This window comes from Moschus berezovskii, chromosome X, assembly GCF_049115385.1.
Source record: "Moschus berezovskii isolate FMDL1 chromosome X, NW_MosBer_1.0, whole genome shotgun sequence".
Taxonomy (NCBI): Eukaryota; Metazoa; Chordata; class Mammalia; order Artiodactyla; family Moschidae; genus Moschus; species Moschus berezovskii.
The window spans coordinates 92,479,832-92,505,083 of NC_142488.1; the positions used below are offsets into that span (position 1 = coordinate 92,479,832).

The 25,252-nt window shown below is 34.4% G+C and overlaps 1 protein-coding gene across 2 annotated transcripts in view; it reads right to left on the bottom strand.

Annotated features, from left to right (window-relative positions):
- Nucleotides 1-389: 389 nt before the first annotated feature.
- The window catches only part of NRK (Nik related kinase), a 133,200-nt gene continuing 108,337 nt past the window's right edge, over nucleotides 390-25,252 (bottom strand). The window contains exons 20-29 of one of the 2 annotated variants that reach the window (XM_088833829.1): nucleotides 22,222-22,408; nucleotides 21,619-21,774; nucleotides 18,722-18,865; nucleotides 16,670-16,828; nucleotides 13,550-13,654; nucleotides 11,646-11,788; nucleotides 11,208-11,357; nucleotides 8,352-8,487; nucleotides 5,385-5,524; nucleotides 390-3,720 (exon numbers count right to left, since the gene is read on the bottom strand). In XM_088833829.1, coding sequence (XP_088689955.1) covers nucleotides 3,625-3,720; nucleotides 5,385-5,524; nucleotides 8,352-8,487; nucleotides 11,208-11,357; nucleotides 11,646-11,788; nucleotides 13,550-13,654; nucleotides 16,670-16,828; nucleotides 18,722-18,865; nucleotides 21,619-21,774; nucleotides 22,222-22,408 — 1,416 coding nt within the window. In that variant the 3' untranslated portion in view covers nucleotides 390-3,624. The remainder of the gene's footprint in view (nucleotides 3,721-5,384; nucleotides 5,525-8,351; nucleotides 8,488-11,207; nucleotides 11,358-11,645; nucleotides 11,789-13,549; nucleotides 13,655-16,669; nucleotides 16,829-18,721; nucleotides 18,866-21,618; nucleotides 21,775-22,221; nucleotides 22,409-25,252) is intronic. The other variant, XM_055393477.2, reaches the window with a different exon arrangement.

Genomic DNA, 25,252 nt, shown 5'->3' on the forward strand with positions numbered 1-25,252 from the left:
GCTCAGTAGTTGTGGCCCATGGGCTTAGTTGCTCTGTGGCAAGGCAGATTCTTAATCATTGAACCACCAGGGAAGCCCTGATCTATATTTACTACTCTCTTTGGATAAAGTTTTTACTCTTTGGGATGGGAAGGAAGTCAGCATTAAAACTTGCTCAGGTTTTACCCTTGCTCATACCCCATGAGTCTGTGTAAAATTCCACACATTTAGAGGAAAATTATTAGTTTTTAATTCCACTACTGCACAACCCAGAAAGTTTTTAGTCCAATTAATATACCCCTCCTTCACTAGAATTCCTAATGGAACAATAGGTAGAACCCCTAATACCTTCTAATCAGTGCATTATTACATACTTTAAGGAAATGAATAATCCCTTGAATGAGTCTTAACTCTGAAGTATTAGATGAGTATGGTTCAAATAATGACATCAATCAATATATTTTAAAAAATTTTATTTTTAGAGATTGAACAATGATTCATTGCAATATTTCTGAATAAACAATCAGCAGTCTCAAAGATTATTTCAATAAATTTTAAAATTAGAGCACAGACTGCATACAAATTGATTTTAAATATGCACAGTTTTGAAAAGAACTGAAGAGTAATTAAAAGATCCAATGACATCAATCAATACATTTAAAATTTTTTATAGATTGAACAATAATTCATTGCAGATTTTCTGATGAAACAATTAGCAGTCTCAAAGATTATTTCTATAAAATTTAAAATTAGAGCACAGATTGAATACAAATCGATTTAAATAGGCACAGTTTTGAAAAGAACTGAAGAGTACTTAAAAGATCCCATTGAATTCATGTGGCATCATTCCTAGTTTAATCGATAGTGTCTCAATTAAGTAAGTCCTGGCAGAAAACACTTATTGATCTAGAAACTGGTTACACTAACATATTAAAATTTATGCATTCAAATGGTTTGTGTGTGTGCTTGTGTGTATGCATGTATGATTTGTGCTTTGCCTAATCTACTATCTTAATGATTATCCTGTTTCCTGAGGCTCTTAACCTTACTTCAAAAGACCTAATCACACTGAACTTTTCTTGTCAGCTCTTTGCATATATCACATTTCTAGTTTTCAATGATTTCTTCTATTTTGGACAAGGGCTTTGGTGTAAAAACTAAAGTACACTAAATAAACTGTACTCTGTCCCAATGCTATTCACAAGTTGCCAGAACTTTCATGCTTCAACTCACAGGACTTGGGAATTTGGCTTTCCAGGAATCCCTGTCAATGCTTCTGTGATGGGCCAGGGCTAGGTGTTGCTGCTACAAGATGAGGTGTAATTACAATTTTTTCTTTACTGTGCACTATGAGATGCAATTGCTCCTTCATTTTCTTGTTTCAGCCAGCAAAGGATGTAAAAATTCCAGATGGATTAAACATCTAAATTGGAAATATTCATTGCTTACAAATGACTAAATATTCTCAGTCCTTCCTAAGTTGGCTATCCAACATCTAATCTCCCTTCTTAGTATGTGCCTAGCTTCCTTTCCTCATTAGCACCTTATCATTTAATGCTCAATTACACATTTGCAATCTCTCTTGCTTATTTACTTTGGGACACCTCTGTAGATGCAGTTCACTACTGTGTATATTTGCTAGAATGACAGCCACAGAGCACAATGGGAGTTGACTTCCTAAAATAGTTTACTGTCTTACTGTGTTAAAAATATGATTTAAGATAAAACTTATTTTTGAACCTTAACTGAGTAAATATTATGAAGAAAAAAAATGAATTTTTAAAAGACTTGATTCTACATGCTACTTAAATGAGAGAATTTTCTGAAATTCAAACATAGCAAGCTCCATTTGCTCAGCGATGAGGTACTTGCACAAAGTTCCCCATGGCCTTTTTGGTGTACAAATTAAAAAGGAAGACTAATTCTAAGGAAATAATTTGACATAAAAGTTTGTTTTCTTTAAACTACTGCATTTAAAAAGTTATTTGAGTTGTAAACACTCAAGGATAAGCCAGTTTTAAGATCACATTATTGTGTCACAGTAACAAATGCGAATCACATTTATCTTTAATTCATGGATTCAGGTTCTCCTAAATTCTCATTATTGAGCTACTACATTCTTGATAAAAGTTATTAGGAAAATCCAAATCATCATTCCTGGCACCTAGATGCCAAGAAATAGTGTGCTATTATGAAATCACACATAGTCAGCTGCTTTTGTATTTTGGTTAACCAGGTAGTTTGAAAATTATTATTCCACTAGCACTGTCTTCAGATTTTAGAAGCAGAACCAGAGGAATTATAGTGAGGTATACTTTGTGGTAGTTCTGTTGCTTCTTTATTGCCCCAGAACTAACCATGGTATTGAGGATGGATATGCAGAAATGATGCTTTTCACCAGGTAGCAATCACCATAGGTGACCAAATTCCACCTATTTATGGCGTCTATAATATATAGGGGTGATGGACTAGCATGATTTTTTTCACTGCTATAAATTTGCAGACCTAGGTATTTGATGAAAGTTGTATTTTTTTTCCAAATCTTTCCTTTTAACCTATTACATTAAGTCCCTACATGTGGACTTATCACTTTTAGATTAATTTCTGATTTTACAGAAATAGAACCATGAAAAACACAAGTATTAGTGGTCAAAATTTTTGTTGTTATATTTTGCTATTTTTGCTTAATAACTGGAGGGAAATTTTTCTATAGTTTAATCTGGGATCAGGAAAAAATTTAAAGCTATCTGATAGTCACATTGTTGGCCAGATAAGAATTTTGATAAATCAACCAATCTGTCTCTGGGATAGAATTTGACGCCTACTTTAAAGTATTAAAAAATACAACTTATTCTACAGTACATATGTATAGGAGTTTAGTCCTGTAATCAGGCTTGCAAGTGTATTATTTGGTGGTTCTTAAAAATAGCTATTGCACATCTTTGGGGTTTCTGAGGAAAATCAACCATTTTAGGCTTTCTTCCTTTCTCCTTATCAGGAGAAAACCAGCTTAACATGGGATGAAAAGAACACAACTGGTCTCTAACTGTGGGCTTAACTGTCATGGAGCAATGAGGAAAAAGGGTGGCCTTTCCCCCTTTATCACTGTATTTTCTCCAGGCATGCAGGTTGTTCAGCCTTAGGTCTGGTTTATACCTAGTCCTTATTATTTTCATTTCATAATCTAACCTTTGGTTCTTTCTAGGACTTGGCAAATCTGTATATGGTTTGTTGCTATTTTGATTTTTTTCTGGGGGAAAAAACCCCTCATTCAGGGGCAACTCTTTTGAAAGCTGTTTGGAATCTAACTCATTACAGGTTTCTTAACTCCATGTTGTAAAATCCGAATATAGATACTGTCCAAACTGTCCAAAGAGTAATGTTTGAATTCACAGTAACAAAAGTTACAAAGTTTGTGCAAAAGATATTGTACACCATTGGAGTACATAGAGCTTGCTATAGTTAATTTTTATATATAAAGCTGCATTTATCATTAAAACTATTCTGTGCTACATTAAAAGTAAAATATCTGATTTAATTTTTCCCTACCAGTAAAAGTGAATGCTTATTTAATCTCAGAAAATTAAAAATGCAATTTGTATATTTATGATGTTTGTAATCAGTATAATAAATCATTGGAAACTTTTAAACACCATAATTGCTTTGGAGCTCTTCAAGTTTTCCAAGGGTCATGAAGTAAACCCGGCTGTGATGATTGCGCAGGATAGAGGTAAAGAACAGCTTTAAAAAGAGAGAAAGAGACAACATAAGTAAATATTTAATAAACTGCAAACTGATATTTGATAGGTACAACTATAATTTCAATTTATCTGTTATCAATCAGTTTCAGAAAGAGATTTCCTTAAAGTTTACAAATTCAAATGAGTATGGAGCCAAAATTATAATTTAAAAAGTACTTTTTACTATATTCTATATGACTGTACTTCATACAGTTTAAATAAAATTAAGTTTTTGTAGGTGACATTTATCTGCTAAAATTCTTGATTGGTTTCATTAACAATTTTCCTTTTCTATTTAAAAAAAATCTACTTTTACTCAAGTGAGCTTTCCTTTTACTTTAATATATGGAAAATATCATATTATTTAGATGCAGTTCACACTGTCACTGGTGCTTAAGTGGCCACTGAAATTTTCTACTTGGTACAATTTTCTATTTCAGTGTAATAGACTGACATCAATAGATTGATATTACCAGGTAAACCAATTGACTTAGAGAGGAACATGTTGTGCAAGTATGGTCTGTGCCACAAAGAAAATTAGGACAGTGCAAGAATATAAATAGCAAACAGAAGTATCCTTGTTAGGACCAAGGTTTTCAACATCCACAGTGGATATACTTAGGAAGGTGTGTGATGTAATGATGAAAACAACACTAGCTACCCTTGACTTAACACCTTTTATGTGCCAGGCTGTCGACCTGTGAGATGCTTATTATATATACATTATTGATAATTTTCAGAATTTACCAAGTTATTAATATTCCCATTTTTGAGATGAAAAAACTTGTTCAGAAAAACAAGTCAAACTTCCAGGTTCTCACATGTAGTTAGAGCTGGGACTGCATCCTAGATGTACCTGATCTCAATCATTGGTTCTTGCCATTATCTCTCTTTATACTGTAAACCAGAACCTTTAATTGATGCCCAGTGCTTGACTCTGTTGGTTCTGATCATTCAAATCCTCTGAAATTTCTTACAAATGTGAATGCTTCCTAGTCTTATTAGAATTATTTTTTCATGCTATTATTTCTCACAACATGTAGGGACTGTTCTGATAGCATACAATTCATTTTTTCCATATAAACTATCTGAATTGGTTAAAATTGATCACATTACACAAATAATTGCCAAATATTGATTTCCTTTTTCTTTTCTGTAAAGTGGACATGATAATGTCCACTTACGAAGATTAAGTGTGATAGTCTTTAAAGTATTTAGCACAAACTCTACTATATGATTAGGTGTTCAACAAACATAATTAACTTTTTCCTTCTTCTGTTATAGGATTATGTTGAAAACTATAGAAGGCAGATCTACACAAGCATTATCTTTCAAAATGTCATATTAATATGAACGTGAAAAGAACTATGCATCACAGACAATAATGGAATTTGTAACAAATAGAGGCTAACGAAGTTTTGCTTTGAACACAATTAGAATTTTTACATTTTTGAAAATGATTTCTCTTGAAACCAAATTTCATCATTTACCAAATCAATGTTTCTAATGCAAATTACAAATTTATTTTTATTATATTATTAAGATGCCAATTTGGGAAATATAACATAAATATATTTATAGCGAGAAAGAAAATAATATAAATTTCCTCAGTTAATTTTCATTGCTTGCTTTACTTTTGCTCTAATTGGGGTATGTAAACTATACCTTGTCACCTCGGGTACACAGAAATCTCAGCTTCTTAATTGATCTGCGCTTCAGTTCACTTTCCAGAACCCTTGACTGCAAAGAGCGGACTTCCATGGCCTTTTGGCCCCACCCTGTGGTTCTCTGTGAACACTCAAAAGCTACAATAAAAATTTAAAAATCAGAAAATCACAAAATATTTCTGCCAGTGATGGAAAATTATAACTACAGCTAACGTCTGATTATTAAGAGGGACATTATTACAGTGTGGATTAATACATTCTTTTTTAAAAAAATTATTTATTTTAATTGGAGGCTAATTACTTTACATTATTGTATTGGTTTTGCAATACATTGACATGAATCTGCCCTGGGTGTACATGTGTTCCCCATCTTGAACCTCCCTCCCACCTCCCTCCCCATCTCATCCCTCTGGTTCATCCCAGTGTACTGGGATTAATAGATTCTTATTTCCCTCCTCCTAAGTCACTAGTTTGGCCATTATGCTGCTCAACAGAATGTTCAAGCTAGCTATGTACTCTCATCATTGTGATCAACTATTCACCATAGTGAATAACTAGATCTAAGTTAATTTTTGTATTTACATTCCCCAACACCACAGAAAAAGCTAAAGGTTAATATTAACCTCTTTGCATAAAATCAAATCTAGCCATAGTCATTCTTTATTTTATAATCTAGTTGGGGTACAATATCCTGTATGTGTTTGTACTTGTGCTGAAGTGACATACATGGAAACCTAACTCTTCAAAATTAAAACTGTTAAAAAAATGACTTGCTAAAACAATGATTTTAGCAACTCTAATGTAATTTAATTAAGTACCATGTTATAAACAGAACTAAAGCTAATTTGACACTGTTAAGCCTTTCTCTTGCTCAGGAAATTTTTATTAAGATTAAAACTTTTGGGCCCTGCTTTATATTACTCAGTGACAATAAAGATTATGACAACTGCTTTAAAACAGAAAACCTAGTTATATAAATAGCCATATAGTCAGCTGACACTGTAAGGTATTTTCTGACATGGTGAGCAGTATTTTTTTCAACAACTGCATACAGCAAAATTTATAAACTTCATGCACAGTCTACTTGCTGAGTCCAAGTACACAGTTCATATGGCATTAAATAATTTCTACCTTGATTCTAAAGCACATTAATTTGCCCCTTAACCTAGCTACTGAGCTAGCTTGTATATGAGGTAGAATCCAATGATTTAGTTGGGAATATTTAATGATACTTGCTATGATTGCTTCATCTCTATGTATTTGTTTGAAAATCCAAAGCAATGATCTTATTAGTGAAAACATTCATTATACCTAAAGGAAATGTAAAATTTAGATTGGGGAAATCTGGATCTGGGTTAGTTTTAAATTAAAAGAGAAGTTGCATTTAGACAAAAACAAGAGAACAATTGATTTCCTTAATATCAGACTTATAAAGCAATCTTTACATGCTCTCAAATTACCCTTAATACAGAGACCAAAATATCTTCTCATAGTGCTCTAATTTATTTTACATACAGAGAGATACTTTTCAATTTTAGTTACTTAAAATAGCTTTGTTTTAGGTTGGCAGTTGTCTTGCCTAAGGACAAGAACTGTAGCAGATGACTTTTTAAGATCTTTTTTATTCCTATCATTGTTTAGTGGCATAAATATAGGGGTTACATTTACCATTTGAGCTAAATTTCCTTATTCTAATTTCTGATTAATAAATTGATCACAACCACTGTAAAGGTTAGAACAAGGCATTATTTTCAGGGTTTTTTTTTTTTTGCCCCAGATCTGTCAATTATATTGTAAGCATTTACCTCTTTTCACAAAATGGTTTTAAACCCTCTGTGAGTTCTTACCTTTTGAAGGAATTGGAGGTTTTCAGGACATTCCTTAACACTATGTATGCAAAAAGAAAGTATTCTGCAGATGCAATGCAATGTGCCATCATCCATAGTGAAAAAACGTTCATCAAAAAAGCTCTTTCAAACTGGTCCTTAAAGTCACATGTGGATCACATTTAGCCATTTTATAGAGATTTCAGAAGCTTCTAACTTTTTATTGGTAAACTACTTTTCTCTCTGTCTCTCTTATCTTTCTGTCTTCTTTCTTTCTTTCCTTCCTTCCTTCCTCCGTCTATCTCTCTCCCCCTCTCCTTCTCACTTTTCCTTTATTTGCTTCATTAAACTTATCCTCCTTTCAGGAACATTTCAACCAAATCATTCTATTCTAGTATTTTTGCTGTTTATATGCATTATTCTGTTTCCTATTTAGAATTACCTCTGTAGTCATCAAGCCTCAGAGACATGTACAAGAGATTCAAGTTATTCAGATTTCCCAGATTGGTAGTCCTGTGCTGGTCAGGAAGAAAAAAATGTCCTGGTCTAATGAAGATGAAAAGGCAGTTTTCTTTGTGTTGCCATCTGGGTAGTACTAAGAACATTTCAGTCAGTCATATTTATCTCTTTTGTAAATGAAGGATGATGAAATCTTAGTGACAACCAATGAGTCACATACGCAGTTTGTATTTCATTCTTCACAGGAATATTACTGGCTAAACAGAACACTATTGACTGTACAAAATGGAAATATTTTGCTCCTCTGTTATACTAGTTGGCACTCTCCTAAGATAAAGGTAAACCCCCCAAATCAATGTTATGGAATGAAGCATTTTCAACATCTGTGTAAAATCTGCAAGCAAAAGGAGTTAAAATAAAATGATAGGTTATTATGGAAAATAATCACTTTCCTATTTTAATTACATGATTATTGAAAATGAACTACTAAGACAGCCAAAATCAGTCTCTTTGTGGTAGCCTTGTGAAATCATTAAGCATAAGAAAATCATATACATTATCTTACAAGGAAATAAGTACGCAGTACCCCAAATTAACCCTAGATGCCTTGAAAAAAGTGACACTTCAGGAAATAGAAGCTTTTTTGGGATCATCTAAAAGGAGAAAAATTTTCTACATACCTACGGAGGATGGTATGTCTTTCCACGCATCAAGGATCTTCTTGAAGAGTTGTTCATTTGCTTCCACGGAAAGGGCTTCAGCATTGAAGGTGAGCATCATGCCAATTCCCAAGGAATCAGGTAAAATGATGATATTCTGTGGTATAATGATTTCCAGGGGCTGGAATTATGTTTCATAAGGATTTATATGTCCAACATTTTATCACTACTACTTTAATAGAAGCAGCTTGGCTGAACAATAAAGACCCAAAGAGGGGTTCAAAGTACAGAGAGGAGAGAAATTTCTGTTTTAGTACTAAACAGCATGCTATCCAACACTTGAGAAGAGTTTTTCCTATGTCATAAGGTTGTTATTGTTTAATATTCTCCTATATTTTTAGGAGAAAAATCTTATATGTAAAAAGCAGAATATATTTCTAACAGAAATTGTTGAAATTTCACTAAGTATTATGTATAATGATATAAGAAACATCACTTGTTTGATTTCAGATTCATTTTAGCACATTAATGAATACTAAATTTAGTAAGGAATGAACCAAGTAACAAATACAAAATCATTGGTTATCATCCAATTCATTCAAATCAGAAATAGAAAATTAACTTTAAAATAGCTTGAGCTTAAATATTTACAAGGAACAGCCTTATAATATTTTTCACTGCTTGAAATGTAACAGTCATCCTCCCTTCTAAAAAATTATAGAATTTATCTAATTTACATAATCTTAAAATATCTTCAATTCAGAGAGGTATTAGGTGATGAAATATTAAGAAATATCTAAGAATTTCTAAACTTCATGATGCATAAAACAATGTGACAAAACTTGCCCAAACTATAGATATTGTTACGTTAATCATATTTCCCTTAAAAATGAATAATCAATTCCTCTTATCATGTCTCCAATTTAGCAATTTAAGGGAAAAAATGTCAGAAACTATACTTGCCAAACCCAGTGCACTCAGGCCAAGTGCTTGTGGCCATGCCTCAGTCTCAGCAACAACAATTCTTAAAACTAAAATGGGGATCCAGAGGCGAAAAGCAATTTTAATGCGTTCCCTGGGCACTCGCATGAGCAACTGAATCAGAAAAGAGATGAAGGAAGAGAGAAAAAGAAATTGCGAGAAAAAAGGTTGTCTCAAAAAATTTGTTTAGAATAGAGCTGAGCTGCTGTAAATCCAGAAAGCATCAGAGGTAATTCTCTTGCTTCTCAGATGATTCCTGAAGTAATCAGATATTCTTTTAGCACACATAGTCCCTTGTAGCTTTATAGCTTTTGTAATCTAGCACTGTTGGAAAAATTATTTTTAGTACATCCTGTTTCAGAAGACACTCTCTCCTCCCTTATATTAGAGTCCTTTCTCTTTTAATGGGTCAAGACACTAGGGCATTTAGCTAAAAATTCTATTTTTGAATTCACTTAAGGTATCCTAATTAGGCCAGAAAATGATTTTTTAAAAATCCTCTTCTCTCATTGTTTCCATAATAATTAACAGATTGCTTGCAAAGAAATTCTTCTTGCTTAGTAGTCAAGTCAAACACAGAATTCAATCTTCCTGAATGACTTTTCAAATAAGTATAAACTTGGATCAATACTGAGGTTTTCAATAATACATGATGTGATGTAAAAAAATAAGATGCAGGAAGTGATGGAAGACATTCCAAGTGAAGAGTTCTATTTTATACTAAAACTAACCTGAACTCATATTTAAGTGGCTTTGGCTGGGGCTTGGTTCAGTGTTTTTGACATTATAAACAGTGATTTCTATATAATCATAGGTGAAAACAGAATGATCATCTAATTAGATTGTTAAATCTGACCAAAACTTGAAAAAACAGCCTCCATTAATGATCTGACAATTGTTCTGTGTAATCTGTCAGAGATATACGAGATAACTCTGAAAGTGGTGCAAAATATCACATTACTACAGTGACTCAGAAGTACAGAAAAGTTTTCTCCTGGACTTTTGTATAACACTAAACTGTTAAAACTTTAGTGTTTGACAAAATGGGAAATTTAAAAAGATTTGTTGATTCATCTCTTCCTTTTTAATATAATTTTCAATAGGAAAAAATGTCATTTCTACCATTAATTGTATATTGTGTGTGTGAGTGTATGAGGTATTATGTTATGTTTGAGCTCTTTATATAAATGATGTGTATAGTATTTTTTACAACTATCTATATTTTAGATGCTGTGCCATATTTTCATGTTTATAATTATTTAAGAGTTGAGAGTTGATATGCATTAGCTTTTAAAATGTTGACTCCTTTGATCAGAAATTCTAAGTATAAAGTATACTATAAGAGAATACTTTATGATAACTTGCTATACATCATAGTTAAAGTACTACAATCTGGATAAAGAAAGGGCACATACATAATAATGCATAATGAGATGCAGACAACTAAAAGCAAAGGTGTATACTCATATGCCTAAGAGGGCCAGTTATTATAAATACATAAACGTGGATGGATAGAGAATGCATAGCATATGTTCCATCTAAAAGTGGGCAGGTACCAATTGGTTCCAGTTGATTATGGCCAGATAGTAATGTTGAATCATTGGTTTTTCAAAAGAAATCCAGATTTTAAGTGTAAACTAGGGATATATTCATTTAAAAACAAATACAAAACATCACTGTGCCAGACAAAGTCTATCTGCAGAACAGACTTAGCACTCTGGACTAAGAAACCATCAGTGATTTTTGTTTATCCATTACTACCTTCTAGCACTCAGTACTTACCTTTTAGGTCTCAGTTCTAATATAGATATTGTTACTCGTATTTTTAAATCTTTTAAGAGTTTCACAGTTGGAAATACTCAAATTGTGTTATACAGTAATTTCTAGGGATCTTACATTATTTGGCAGGGTCACATCAGACATAACCTCAGATTCTGCATCAATGATGTGATATCCATCTGCTGAGCTGAAGAAAATCTTTAGTCTTTTTTCAGAACCGATAGCCAGGTCAACTGTCACTGGCTTATGACCAAGTGTTGGAAACACCTGTAGGTATAAAACCAAACACGGCCAAAAGGCCAAAAATGACACTCTGTCTAAGGTGAAAATTCTCCCGCCCGTTTGCTTAACAGGTGTACAGAACCCAGAATGATTTTTTAAAGTACATAATATATTTACAGACCTATGTATTACAACTTTTCTTAGATCTGTTAACTCAACAAGAACAACTATATTCAGGTTCTAAATATTGCGTTTTCCTTCAAAGGCCAAATCTCCAAAAATCATGAGTCTTATATGGCCTTATATTCTATGTGCTGTCTTTAAATTCCTTGCCTTGAGCTTCAGCAAATGAAGGAGCTCATCTGGTCTCTTAAACCGGTTTGCTGGATCAGCTGCCTGTATTTTTGCCAGTATTCGTATATAGGCTTCATAGGACATGTAGTCTCCTTCGGAGTCTGCTGATTGATCAATGCACACTTGGTAGGGAATGAGAAAGGCCAGACATGTTAACCTACCATAGACTGGGTGTACTCTAGGCTCTTATGGTTCCTAGTCCAAGGAAACAAAAAGGCAAACAGGATACATTGCCAAGTTCAGGTTACAGTAGAGGACTGGGCATCACAGGTTTCACCATACTGAACTCATGTGGTGGGATTCAAGAACTGGAGTGAGGACTTAGACAAGGAACTGTATATCAGGCCAGACAGTCTGTTGGTACTTACCTTCTTTGCTTCCCAGCTCCATACCAGGCAGCTCTGACCAATCAGCAGACACCAAGGAACAAACCCATATCCAAATACTGACAACTGACCCAATGCCCAATTTAGGGAGATCAGATCAGGGATGTGATTTGCGTCAGGACAAATCCAGACTATCTATATAGTAGTCTGTGTTATTTATAAAAGAACATATTTATTGTACAAATGGCTCAGCTGGTAAAGAATCCGCCCACAATGTGGGAGACCTGGGTTCAATTCCTGGGTTGGGAAGATCCCCTGGAGAAGGGAAAGGCTACCCACTCCAGTTGTCTGGCCTGGAGAACTCCATGGACTGTATAGTCCATGGGGTCGCAAAGAGTGGGACACGACTGAGCGACTTTCACTTTCAGACATTTAAGGAACAGTCATAAACATTAACCCATCTATATTGTACACATGTGATTTTTTAGCCTATAAAATATAATATGTAAACAGATCCTAACCTAAGATATGATTGTATTTCATGAATACCTTGCTGGGGTCGATCATGATGTGTCCTTATCAGTGCTTGGAAAAACTCCATGGACCAACCAGTTCAAAATCTCCTAGGATGTTTGCTAAAAATATAGATTCCCCAGGCCCCACTCCAAACCTACTAATTTGGCCTGGAGTTGTGTCTGAGATCTAAACTTTTAACAAATGCTTCAGATGATTCTAAGGAGCTACTGGACTCAATGTAATACCACTGGTTCATTAATCAGTCTTTATTATTACAGAATAAATACAGAATAATTCTATTTATGTTGAGCTCTGAAGTACTGTAAAAAGATAATAAAGATAAAAATAGTCTCCAGTTTATGAAATGTGATTAAAAATCATCAGCAACTTAATTGTTTGGGACACTAAATGGTTACCTTATGAGACTGATCCATAGAAGTTCAGTTAAACCAAAATAAGGGTGGAAACAGTACTCGTAATCCAAATAAGCCTAACCAGCATTCCTTGTAATAGTTCTAGAGAGAAATGTGTTTAGAGATCCAGCTTGGAAGGAATATAGAGCCACCCTTTCCTCCCCACCTATTATAGTCCTGGTCATGAGAGCAAAGGCTTTTTTTTCCTTTATTCTTCTACCAGGGGGTTCCCCACTCTATCACTGTCACATCTTTCCTTACCTTCCCTTTGCTATCCACTCCCCACTAAGAGAGAACAGGGACTTTCTCAGTTTTAAGTCATTGGGGTGGCACCCAAAGTTTGTGTTTGTGGCTTTAGAAGAGGAGGTCTTCATGTTAACTACAGGAATTGGGGGTGAGGAGCTGGTAGGGAGTTCCTGTAAGGGGAGGGGTCAGGGATTTTCCTCACATTCTCCCTTGGTTTGGTGCCTGTGAATTGTCTAGAAAAGGGTTAAATGATAATTATTTACATGGTATATTCAAATTACATTAACTGTAGAAGAATAGCATCTATATTTCTCCTACTATATTCCAAATACTGTTCTGTTTACAATTTCTCAAAAGAAAACCCAAATTAAATGGAGACCACTTACTTTAATGGCAGTGCTTTCATCAAAGGACTTTGGTGCCCATGCATACAGGTGAATCGATGATTTCAAAGCAATTGCAATATATGTTGTTTCTTCATGTTGGACTACAATGATAAAATACAAAGAAGTAACAATGCCACAGGGTTAACAAGAACACTCAAGTATTTGTATTTGTTGTTAAAAATGTCATAACAATGACAATTAAGAAGGCAATAGCAACCAGAGTGATTTATGGATTCAATGCAATCTCTAAAATCCCAATGCCCCCCTATGCATAAACAGAAATGCTGATTAAAATTCACATGGAATTGGAAGAGGCCAAAATGCTCTTGAAAATAAAAAACAAAGTTGGAGCACTTACAGTTCCCAGTTTCTAAACTTATTATAAGCTATAGTAATCAAAACGGTGTAGTATTGACATAAGGATAGGCATATAGATCAATGGAGTAGAACTGAATGTCTATAAATAAAGTACATTTATGGTCATGGTGCCAAGAATATTCAATAGAGAAACAACAATTTCTTCATCAAATGGTACTGAGACAACTGAATATCTACATATAAAAAAAATGAACTGGATGTCTTACCTTAATCCATATTATAATAATTAACTTGAAATGGATCAAAGACCTAAATGTAAGAGCTAAAACTGTGAAGCTCTTGAAAGCAAATATAGAAATAAACCTTCATGGTATTAGATTCTCATATTTGACACCAAAAGTATAAACAACAAAAGAAAGAAACAGCTAAATTGGGTTTCATTAAAATTCACTCTTCTATGAACCAAAGGACACTATCAAGAGAGTGAAAAGACAAAGTATGGAACAGGAATAAATATTTCCAAATCTTATATCTGTAAGGGTCTAGTATCCAGAATATATAAAAAACACAACTCAATAACAAAAAGATAAATAACCCAAGGGAGATATACAAATGCCAATAAACATCTGAATGCTCAACAACATTATTCATGAGGGAAATGCAAATCAAAACTATAATGTGATGCCACTTTATACCCACTTAGATGGTTAGAACCAGAAGAAAGACATTTTAAACAACGAATTTATAATGGATAAACAAAAGATGAAATATTTATGCAATACAATATTATTCAGCAATAAAAAGGAATAAAAAACAATAAAAAGGAATACATGTTGTACTGGTTATGGCATGTATGAACCTTGAAAACATTATGGTATGTGACAGAAGCTTGTCACAAAAGATCATATAATGAATAATTCCATTTAAGTCAATCATGGAGAAAAGACAAATCTATAGCAGAGAAAGTAGATCAGTAGCTTCTTTAGATTATAAAGGGAATAAGGTAAGAGGAATTAAATGGGCAGTGATTGCTAATGGCCATGACATTTCTTCTTAGAATGATGAAAATCAGATCATGGTGATGGTTACACAACTCTATAAACATACTGCAACTCACTTAATTGTACACTTTAATTGGGTGTATTTTATGGTATATAAATTATTTCAATAGAGCTTTTTTATTAAAGAAAGTTTATAAAAAGTATATGTTTGCCCTTGGCCAGACCTTCTGGCTCTTATGAAATATGTTGTCCTACTTCTAGATTTATGTTTGTGCTAAATCCCTCTTCTTTGGCAGAGATACTGCTGCTGTCTTCTCTAGCCAGACTTCATCTAAGACTAATACATAAGAATTCTCTCTCTCCTTTCCTCTCCCTTCCTCTCTCCTTCTCTCTCACTCTGTGTCTCTGCCTCTCTGAGTCTAGCTTCACTTTCTTTCTTTTTTTTTAACTGTTCAGAAGTAGGTCAAAGAATTATGATTAATAAATCCCCCAACAAGCAAACAAATTATCTTTTAAGCAAATACTGCTAATAATTTTAATATATGGCAGTAATTGGTATCAGTCCACTATTTTGTGGACCTTGGAAGGCTATGAAAATACCATGCAAGTATGGTTATGTTGCCATTCTCCTTTCGGAAGGAGCTACTGTTCCACTCGTCAGTAGGACAAGTGTTATTGGTTGTTATGAGAGCTGGGATGGATTGGAATGCAATCAGCCAGGAAAACTAGACTAAACTAGTCCATCTGTTTCACAAACGCACAGGACTATCTTTGCAAGGTTGACTATCCTCGTAAACTCTCTCTTATTGAACTAAAAACTAGATAAGTTAATAAGAGGTACTTCTGCTATATCAACTTCTGGGTTGACATCTGGGAATATTAAAGTAGTGATACATAAAACTAGAAGAAAATAGTATATTTCTGCCTGCAATGCAGAAGACTCAGGTTCGATCCCTGGGTTGGGAAGATCCCCTGGAAAAGGAAATGGCAACCCACTCCAGTACTCTTGCCTGGAAAATTCATGGATGGAAGAGCCTGGTAGGCTACAGTACATGGGGTCACATATGTATACATATATGAAACCTATCCTGGGAAAGCCTCTTAGTATGCAGAACAGAAATGGTCAGTCAGGATAAAAATATCCTGCCACAACTCATATTATGTGATTCCAACTGTCTCTTACCTATGCCACTAGTTCTGACTGATAGACAATTCGTAAAGTGGAAAGAAGAAAAAAAGGCTAAAAGTAGAGGGGATTTGCTTCAGAAATAGAAAGAATGGGAAAAACATTACTTCCAAGTTGTTGAGAGATGACAGCAGGACTCTGAGACCCTGGATTTGTTACTCCATTCCACAGTGGATGGTTGTGAAGACACAGAAGATAAGAAAACACAATAATCAGACAGGAAATATTTTTCAATTATATTCATGAGTATCATCAGTGGGAATGAGAGCCAGCAGATAATTGATAAATTTTCTTTTTGACTCATGACTTAACAGCCATTATTGTGACATAAAAGACTTGAAAGATGTCTCAGAGAAATTTACTCATTTTTGTATTTGAAGTTGCAAATGTTTTCCTTTCTTTACTTTGCCTTTCACAAGAATGTACTTCACCAAATGAAGGGAGGCAAAATTTATATAGCTGAAGTAAATGGCAACATATTCCAGTATTCTTGCCTGGGAAATCTGAAGGACTGGGGAGCCTGGCAGGCTACAGTCAAAGGGGTTGCAAAAGAGTTGGACATGGCAGTGACTCAACAACAACAACAAAAACAAATGTGAAATGAGACTTACGGACACTGAAGTGTTCACAGCCTGTCAGCTTATCAATTGCTTTGCAGGCTTCTTCTGTTTTGAGCATTTCCTCTTGTCTTCTTTTACTTTCTGGATCATCATTCAAAATCTTATTTCTCAGCCAGGTCAAATGATACACTCGAAGTCTGTTCTTACGGCCTGATGGATAAGAAAAGACACAATGTTTTAATTCAGTCTATTTTTTTTGTGTATTAGAAGAACAAAAAAAAGTAAAGGTATTTTGTCTTTTTAATAAAATCTTTTAATTAAAGTAAAAAGCACTTTCAAAAAACTATACTGCATTGAGTCTCCCCTTTAGAGTTTGTAAATATGATAGCAAAGTTTCTTTTAGTCTCTCACTTCCAAGAGATAGCTGAAGTGTCTACCAGCTATCGATGTAGAAGTGAATGTACAATACTTCTTTGGAACAGGTTAAGACTGTTCCTGTGTGGGCAACAGAATTACCATCCATTCATTTGTACCTTAGCTTTTTATCTAAGCCATGCCTGTTTTGGGACTCAGAGACCTAGAAGCTATCTCCGGTAGTGTGCACATGTGAGAAGATATGTCTGGTGTATTGACTTTAGGCATCCTCAGCCAGTGAGATGGGTCTCTCTCTCTGTACTCTTTTATTCCAGTAAACTTACAAAGAAATCGAATGGTTTATTATTTTTTTCTCAGCCCAATCTATCTTTAATGTTATTTTTCTAATTGTAAATCCCATCAAATTCTTACAGTTCCTTCAGAAAAACAAGCCATTAAAATCACACATTTATTTTCATATATAGTGACTTTATAGTCATTTTTAGGATTTATGACTATAAGATTTCTAGGCCCAACAATAAGATTCATATTCACTTAATGTTAAAGGTATTTTTACACATTTTTGAGCAGTGTTAGAATTCAAGTATCTATATCTATTGTCATTATGTTCTCAAATAATAAAGTTGAGCTCCAAACAATCAGGTATCTTTCTATACTGACATTCTCTGTACTATCTGATGCAAAAATAATCCACATTTAAGAGAAACTTCAGCAATAAAAAGAGAATATTTGGGTTAGAGAAAGCTGGATAAAAAGAAATCTGTTATCCAGATGTGCAGCCTGCAAGCCATCCAGATGTATTCAAAACCTAAATGTTGCTTCCGTGTGCCTCAAACAATTATAAATGAATGGCCATGAAAAATGATTTAAAAAATCATGATACTTTGGTATATATTTCTAGCGGATTTTCTCTAACCAAAACTAAAAGCATTAATCATATTTAGGACTATATATAATCATTAATTAATGTGTAATATCATTATTAGGTATAGACAGGAAGTATATAAGCACATAAAAATTACTGTGATTAGCATCATTTTATTCTACAGTTAAAATATTTAACATTTTTCCCCAATCTTTCAAAAGTAATTTTTTTGCCTAAAGTCAGCATTAATGTTAGTGCTTTCCTGATACCAAGTACTGTATAGTAATCCCAATAACTATTAACATCCATATACTTGATCTCTCATATTTCAAGGTTCAGGCTCTGACTGACCCAAACTAAAAAGTTCAACTACTACGTAGGAAGAATAGAGGATCCATTCTTGTTACTAGCCCTATCTGTAGACCCTTATTATAGGGCTGTGGTAGGTACAACAGAGTCTCATTTTTATCCAGTTATTGGCTTCTTTGTTCCTCATTGCTTCTAACACATTACAGGAAAGGTATATAGTGGAGGTTACTGCAGTGGTGAGTGCATGGGTGGCTGAAGCTGTGACTTCCAAAGTTGTGCATGGTTACTGAGAGAAGACCTGATAGGATGCAAGTTTTTCCTTTCTCTGACCTAGTCGAGGTACATTGCAATCAAATATCCAGACATCAAAGGAGAGTCAGAAGTTTAAATTGTAAATAGTTAAGAAAACACAAGTAGGAAAGCCTGGTGTCCCAATTAAAGATTATATTTAAAGTGCTTTCCTAGGAACACTTTCACTTGAGAAAGTCTTTAGCCCAGTTTACAACCTAATTAATCTGCATAATGACTCAGCTAATTTTAGTTCTTAAACAAACCGGAGATGGTAATCAGCAAATTGAGTGGCTCTACAACTTGAATCTGACGGAATGGTCTTCTCTTTATAAGTTTAGTAATGTCTGCCTTTCCACTTCTGTCCATCAGATACAGATTCGATCGAGTTCCCAACAGCAAATTCACTCCTGTTCATATATAAAAAGAAAAGTGCTATATTAGCTCAGATTACATTTTTATAATTGCATTTATAAGAGTATTTTTGCTCCTCCAGTGTGCTGATCTATGTAAAGGTGATGTTTGTCATTTTAAGCTACTGTTGACTTCATTCTGTGTAACAGGGAACTCTCTACTAACAGAACAAATTTATTTTCATTAAAATACAGAAAATAACACCCTCTAGTAATATTCTGCTGGCTGGTGTCTGGTATGCCATCACACAGATCGAACTTTATGTATATCTTTGTACCTTTTAGTAATGTCCCAAACTTTACAAAAATCAGTCAACTCTTTTGAAAGTTACTAGTAAATACTCATGAGGCCTAGTATATATAAAGTCTTTTTAAAAAAACATTTAATTATTTTTTAACTGAAGGATAATTGCTTTACAGAATTTTGTTGTTTTCTGTCAAACCTCAACATGAATCAGCCATAGGTATACATATATCCCTTCCCTCTTGTTGGTTTCTCATTCCTAACAATAACAGGGGTTTAATACTTTTAAATAATTATATGCAAATTATTTTAAAATTGAATGATTCTGTGTTCATGCATATATTAAAAAACTTATACTGCTGAATGTCTATAAAATTAGTTCCTATTTCATGTATTTACATTCCTATACTCTGTTATTTGTGTGCTGGCTCGATTCATTAAAATATAAAACTGTTTAAAGACTGAATGAAAAGACTAAAATAACAGATTCAACTAAATTTAGAATGCACTTCAAATGGGGGTCAGGATCAAGACAGTGGAGTAGAAAGACCCTAAACACACCTCTTTCCATGGGCACACAAAAATTACAACTATTTATAGAGCAACTGTCTATGAGAATGACCTAAAGGCTAGCAGAAAGATTTTCTGCAACTAAAGACATAAAGAAGGAGCCAGAACAAGATTGGAAGGAATAACAGATGCAGTTTAGTAAAGACCCATATTCAAGAGCTGATGACTCATAAAGTTCTTCCCAAGGAGTTTGGCATCCAAGATACACATTGAGTTCCCCAGCTTGGGGGTCTGACACTGGGAAGATGAGCTCCTAGAACAATTGGGTTTTTTTTTTCTTTTTTTTTTATTGAAGGCTAATTATTTTACAATATTATATTGGTTGGTTTTGCCATACATTGACATGAATCCGCCCCGGGTGTACATGAGTTCCCCCTCCTGAAACCCCCTCCCACCTGCCTTTATTCTCGGTTTTGAAACTCAAGTGGGGCTTGTTTTCAGGAGAGCTGAAGGACCATAAGTAAAAGAAATTCCATTCTTACAGGGCATGCACAAAATCTCATATGCTTCAAGTTTCAAGGCAGACAGTGGTTTGAAAGGTGCCTGGGTCAGACCCACTTGCTAAGCCTTGAAAGGCACGAAGCAGCTGGGACACCCCTGGGGATTGAGACACTGGCAGCAACCATTTGGGGCATCTTGTTCTACCATGATGACACATACTACAATCTTTTATATTTTAAAATATAAAACCACAAGTTATAAAAATGGGTTACTAGACATTAAGCTCATCTCTGGGTAGTTGCCTGACTGAAATGATAATGAAGTAAACTTTGCTTTCTTGTTATTTGACAAATTACATTAGTAGAACTTTGAGGATGGCTTTTTTTCCCCCAAAACTATAATATTTGCTACAGTGCGCTATTTTTAATTTAAAATTCTGTTCCCTGTTCAATCATACATTAAGCAAATTCTGTGAAACTTCAGGTTGTAGGTTGGCATTTATTTTGGATTTTTCAAGCATTCATTTATTCTATTTCATTTATGATTCAGACTGGCTTGAGGTAAAAAAAAAAAAAAAAGTCTCAGAATTACCAAGTGGTTAAAATTCTTCTGGAATAAAGGATTGAAGAAGTCTATCAAAGTTAAGATATTATACAAAGAATTTTGTCTACAAATCCTCAAGATATTTTAAAAACAAGAACTTGAAGAAATTTCTTGCAATAATCTTATTAGGTATTACACACTGCATTCTATCACAAATTAAAAATACTAAGCTTGAATTTTCAAATAATTATAACCTAGTCCAATTTTATATTTTAGCAAAGTTAATTCAGGTTATAAAGAAAAACAGAATGAACAGGAGAGGGAGTAATTCAAACATCAAACTGCATTGAGTGAAAATAAATAAGCAAGTTAACTACTCTCTCTGTGTGTAGATACATGTGTATATGTATGTTTAATAACATATACAAGTGCACACACACACACACACACACACACACACACACACACACATACTTGGAAATGAGGAGGGCATGGCAACCCACTCTAGTATTCTTGCCAGGATAATCACTTGGACAGAGAAGCCTGGTGGGCTATGGTCCACAGCATCGCACAGAGTCAGATAGGATTGAAGTGACTTAGCATGTATGCATAATTGAAAACAGTTGTACTTAGTCACTCAGTCATGTCCGACTCTTTGCAACCCCATGAACTGTAGCCCACTAGGCTCCTCTGTCCATGGGGATTATCCAGGCAAGAATACTGTAGTGGGTTGGCATTCCCTTCTCCAGGGGATCTTTCCAACCCAGGGATCAAACTCAGGTCTCCCACATGGCAGGTGGATTCTTTACCATCTGAGTCACCAGGGGAGCCCTGAAAATAGTTTGTCAATAGCAAATACATATTTTATATCTGTGCTTTTACATTAGTTTTTATATAGATAAAAATGTACTCTTTAAAATACAACAATTCAGTTTTAAGAAATCAAACTTACCCCATAAAGAACCACAGCAGATCTCAGAAGTGAATTCCTTTTCATACATGTGGATTAGTGGTTTTTTACATTCATAAGAAACATATAATGGGTTAACGTTAACATCAGAGGGTTGCTTAGATGATTTCTCAGGTACTTCCACTAATCCAGCATATACTGTGAAGAGAAGATATTGAGAGAACTTACTAGTGTGTACACCATACGCACTTCAGTGTTTTTACAAATGAGACACAGCTTAGAAAAATTCCTTTTACTTTATTGTATTTTATTTTTTATGGAGCTATCATTTCTATAATTCATAATCATCAGATGACACAAATCAAGACAGAATATATTTATGTATACAATGCATTTCAAGTTACTGTGATTAGATATCAAATAAAATCCAGATGAGGGAGCCTATTTCTCAATTATAGTTCGAATTTAGGTGCTATATTTAGTGAAGAGTAGATTTTTTAAAAATCCATCTGAATTTATGTCAACTGAGTATCAGAATTACTTGATTCTTTTCTGATAATGAACCAGTGGTCAAAAATGAACCAGTGGTCTGTATTTAATATGGAACAGACTGCAGCATTTGAAGATTATATTAAATACACTTACAGATGGCACTGGCAAAGTCAGCATTTGCAGTCCTTTCAGAATCATTGGAGGGAGATGAGTGGCTGGCAGAGAAACCTGATTCTGTTGATACTTCTGATATGTCCACAGTGTCATTCTCAGCACCAGGTACTGCGGGTGCAGCACCTGGGGCAATGGCATTTGAGGCCTCACTTCTACCGCCTGACTCCTAAAAGATGATCAAAAATTGATTTTGACTTTATTAGGAAATTAACAGTGAGAGAAATGTAAGATGCCTAGGGGTTACTTAAAAGAGGGAATGCAAATTTTGTAACATCTGTAATTCTTGATCCTTATAAAACCCACATTTACCAGTAGAACTCAATAATGTTAGCAGAAAAGAAAGAACTAACTTATATTGAGGCAACTAATGTCAGAACAGAAATTCATGGAGCATGAAATCCTCAGCTATATAATTTGGGGACTTAAAATTTGTGAAATTTTTACTATACAACAGATACCCTGTTAGGCATCTTATTTACAGATTGTTGTGAATCCTTGCAACAATACCAAAAGTAAGTTTGATTATCTCCCTTTTACTTATAAGGAAACTAAAGCTTATTGAAGTTAAACAATCTATTCAAGGTCATATAAATAATTAGGGTGATTAAAGTTTTAAGCCAAAGTCGGTCTGATTCCAAAGCTTATGCTTTCAGTTACGTTATGTCAAATAGCTGCATGAAAAAATAAAAAAGTACTATTGTGCTGGATTCAATTTCATTTTGTCAAAGAACAAAGATAATGATAGAAAATCAACCAACACAATTTCAAGAGTGTGAAAATGCTTCAGTGAAGATCTAGTTAGATTCTATTAAGTTACAGACAAGAAATTCAAAGATAAAGTCACAAAATGTGACAGAATTTATGTGGGATGTCATATCCGGTGGAAAAACATACATATTCTTTTTGGTAAGTCTGTTAGTCAATAAGCATTTCTTTTATATCTAAACAGTGATTCTTGGCATTGACACAGTTATCCTGTCCTATCAAAAACTTGTTTTTATGACCTTTCCTACCATAAAAGTGTTATATGGCAACATGTCTTTTTAAAATGAAAATGAAAGGAAGATTCATTTTCTATGCAAATGTTTAAAACATTTCTTAAGATAACTGGAGATACCCAGGGGTGCTATGAAAACCATGCTGGGGCATCTTGTTTTAATGTCTTTAATTAAGATAAGTAGGTAGGCAGTTAGGTAGGTAGATAGGTAGGTAGATAATAGTTACCTACTAGGATGGATAAGGAGAAGGAAATGGCAACCCACTCCAGTGTTCTTGCCTGGAGAATCCCAGGGACGGGGGAGCCTGGTGGGCTTCCGTCTATAGGGTCACACAGAGTCGGACACAACTGAAGTGACTTAGCAGTAGCAGGATGGATAAACAGATGGGTGGATACAAAGACAAGTAGAATAGACTGACAGACAGACAGGCAGGCAGACAGATTCCTTTCTACTGATATTGCTTTCCCATTGGAAACCATCTAGGGAGTTTCTTCCTTCCTTGTTTTTTTGCTTATTTTGCTTCCTTCCTTCCTTGATTTTTTTAAAAAATTAATTTATTTTAATTTATTTATTCTAATTACTTTACAATATCATGGTGGTTTTTGCCATACATTGACATGAATCAGCCATGGGTGTATATATGTCCCCAATGCTGAAACCCCTCCCATCTCCCTCCCCATCCCATCCCTCAGAGTTGTCTCAGTGCACAGCCTTTGGGTGCCCTGTTTCATGCATCAAACTTGGACTGGTGATCTATTCCACATATGGTAATATACATGTTTCAATGCTATTCTCTCAAATCATCCCACCCTTGGCTTAACCCACAGAGTCCAAAAGTCTGTTCTTCATATCTGTGTCTCTTTTGCTGTCTCACATATAGGGTCATCATTACCATCTTTCTAAATTGCATATATATGCATTAGTATACTGTATTGGTGTTTTTCTTTGACTCACTTCACTCTGTATAATAGGCTCTGGTTTCATTCACCTCATTAGAACGGATTCAAATGCACTTTTTTTAATAGCTGAATAAAATTCCATTGTGTATATGTACCACATATTTCTTATCCATTCGTCTGCCAATGGACATCTAGGTTGCTTCCATGTCTAAGCTATTGTAAACAGTGCTGGGATGAACATTGGGGTACACGTGTCGCTTTCAATTCTAGTTTCCTCAGTGTGTATGCCCAGCAATGGGATTACTGGGTCGTATGGTAGTTCTATTTCCAGTTTTTTAAGGAATCTCTACACTGTTCTCCATAGTGACTATACTAGTTTGCATTCCCACCAACAGTGTAAGAGGGTTCCCTTTTCTCTGTACCCTCCCCAGCATTTATTATTTATAGACTTTTGATAGCAGCCATTCTGACCGGTGTGAGATGGTACCTCATTGTAGTTTTGATTTGCATTTCTCTGATAATGAGTGATGTTGAGCATCTTTTCATGTGTTTGTTAGCCATCTGTATGTCTTCTTTGGAGAAATGTCTGTTTAGTTATTTGGCCCACTTTTGGATTGGGTTATTCATTTTTCTGGTATTGAGCTACATGAGCTGTTTGTATATTTTGGAGATTAATTCTTTGTCAGTTGCTTCATTTCCTATTATTTTCTCCCATTCTGAAGGCTGCCTTTTTATCTTGGTTATAATTTCCTTCCTTGTGCAAAAGCTTTTAAGTTTAATTAGGTCCCATTTGTTTATTTTTGCTTTTATTTCCATTACTCTGGGAGGTGGGTCATAGAGGATCCTGCTGTGATTTATGTCAGAGAGTATTTTGCCTATGTTTTCCTCTAGGAGTTTTATAGTTTCTGGTCTTACATTTAGATCGTTAATCCATTTTGAGTTTATTTTTGTGTATGCTGTTAGAAAGTGTTCTAGTTTTTTTCTTTTACAGGTGGTTGACCAGTTTTCCCAGCACCACTTGTTAAAGAGATTCTCTTTTCTCCATGGTATATTCTTGCCTCCTTTGTCAAAGATAAGGTGTCCATACGTGTGTGCATTTATCTCTGGGCTTTC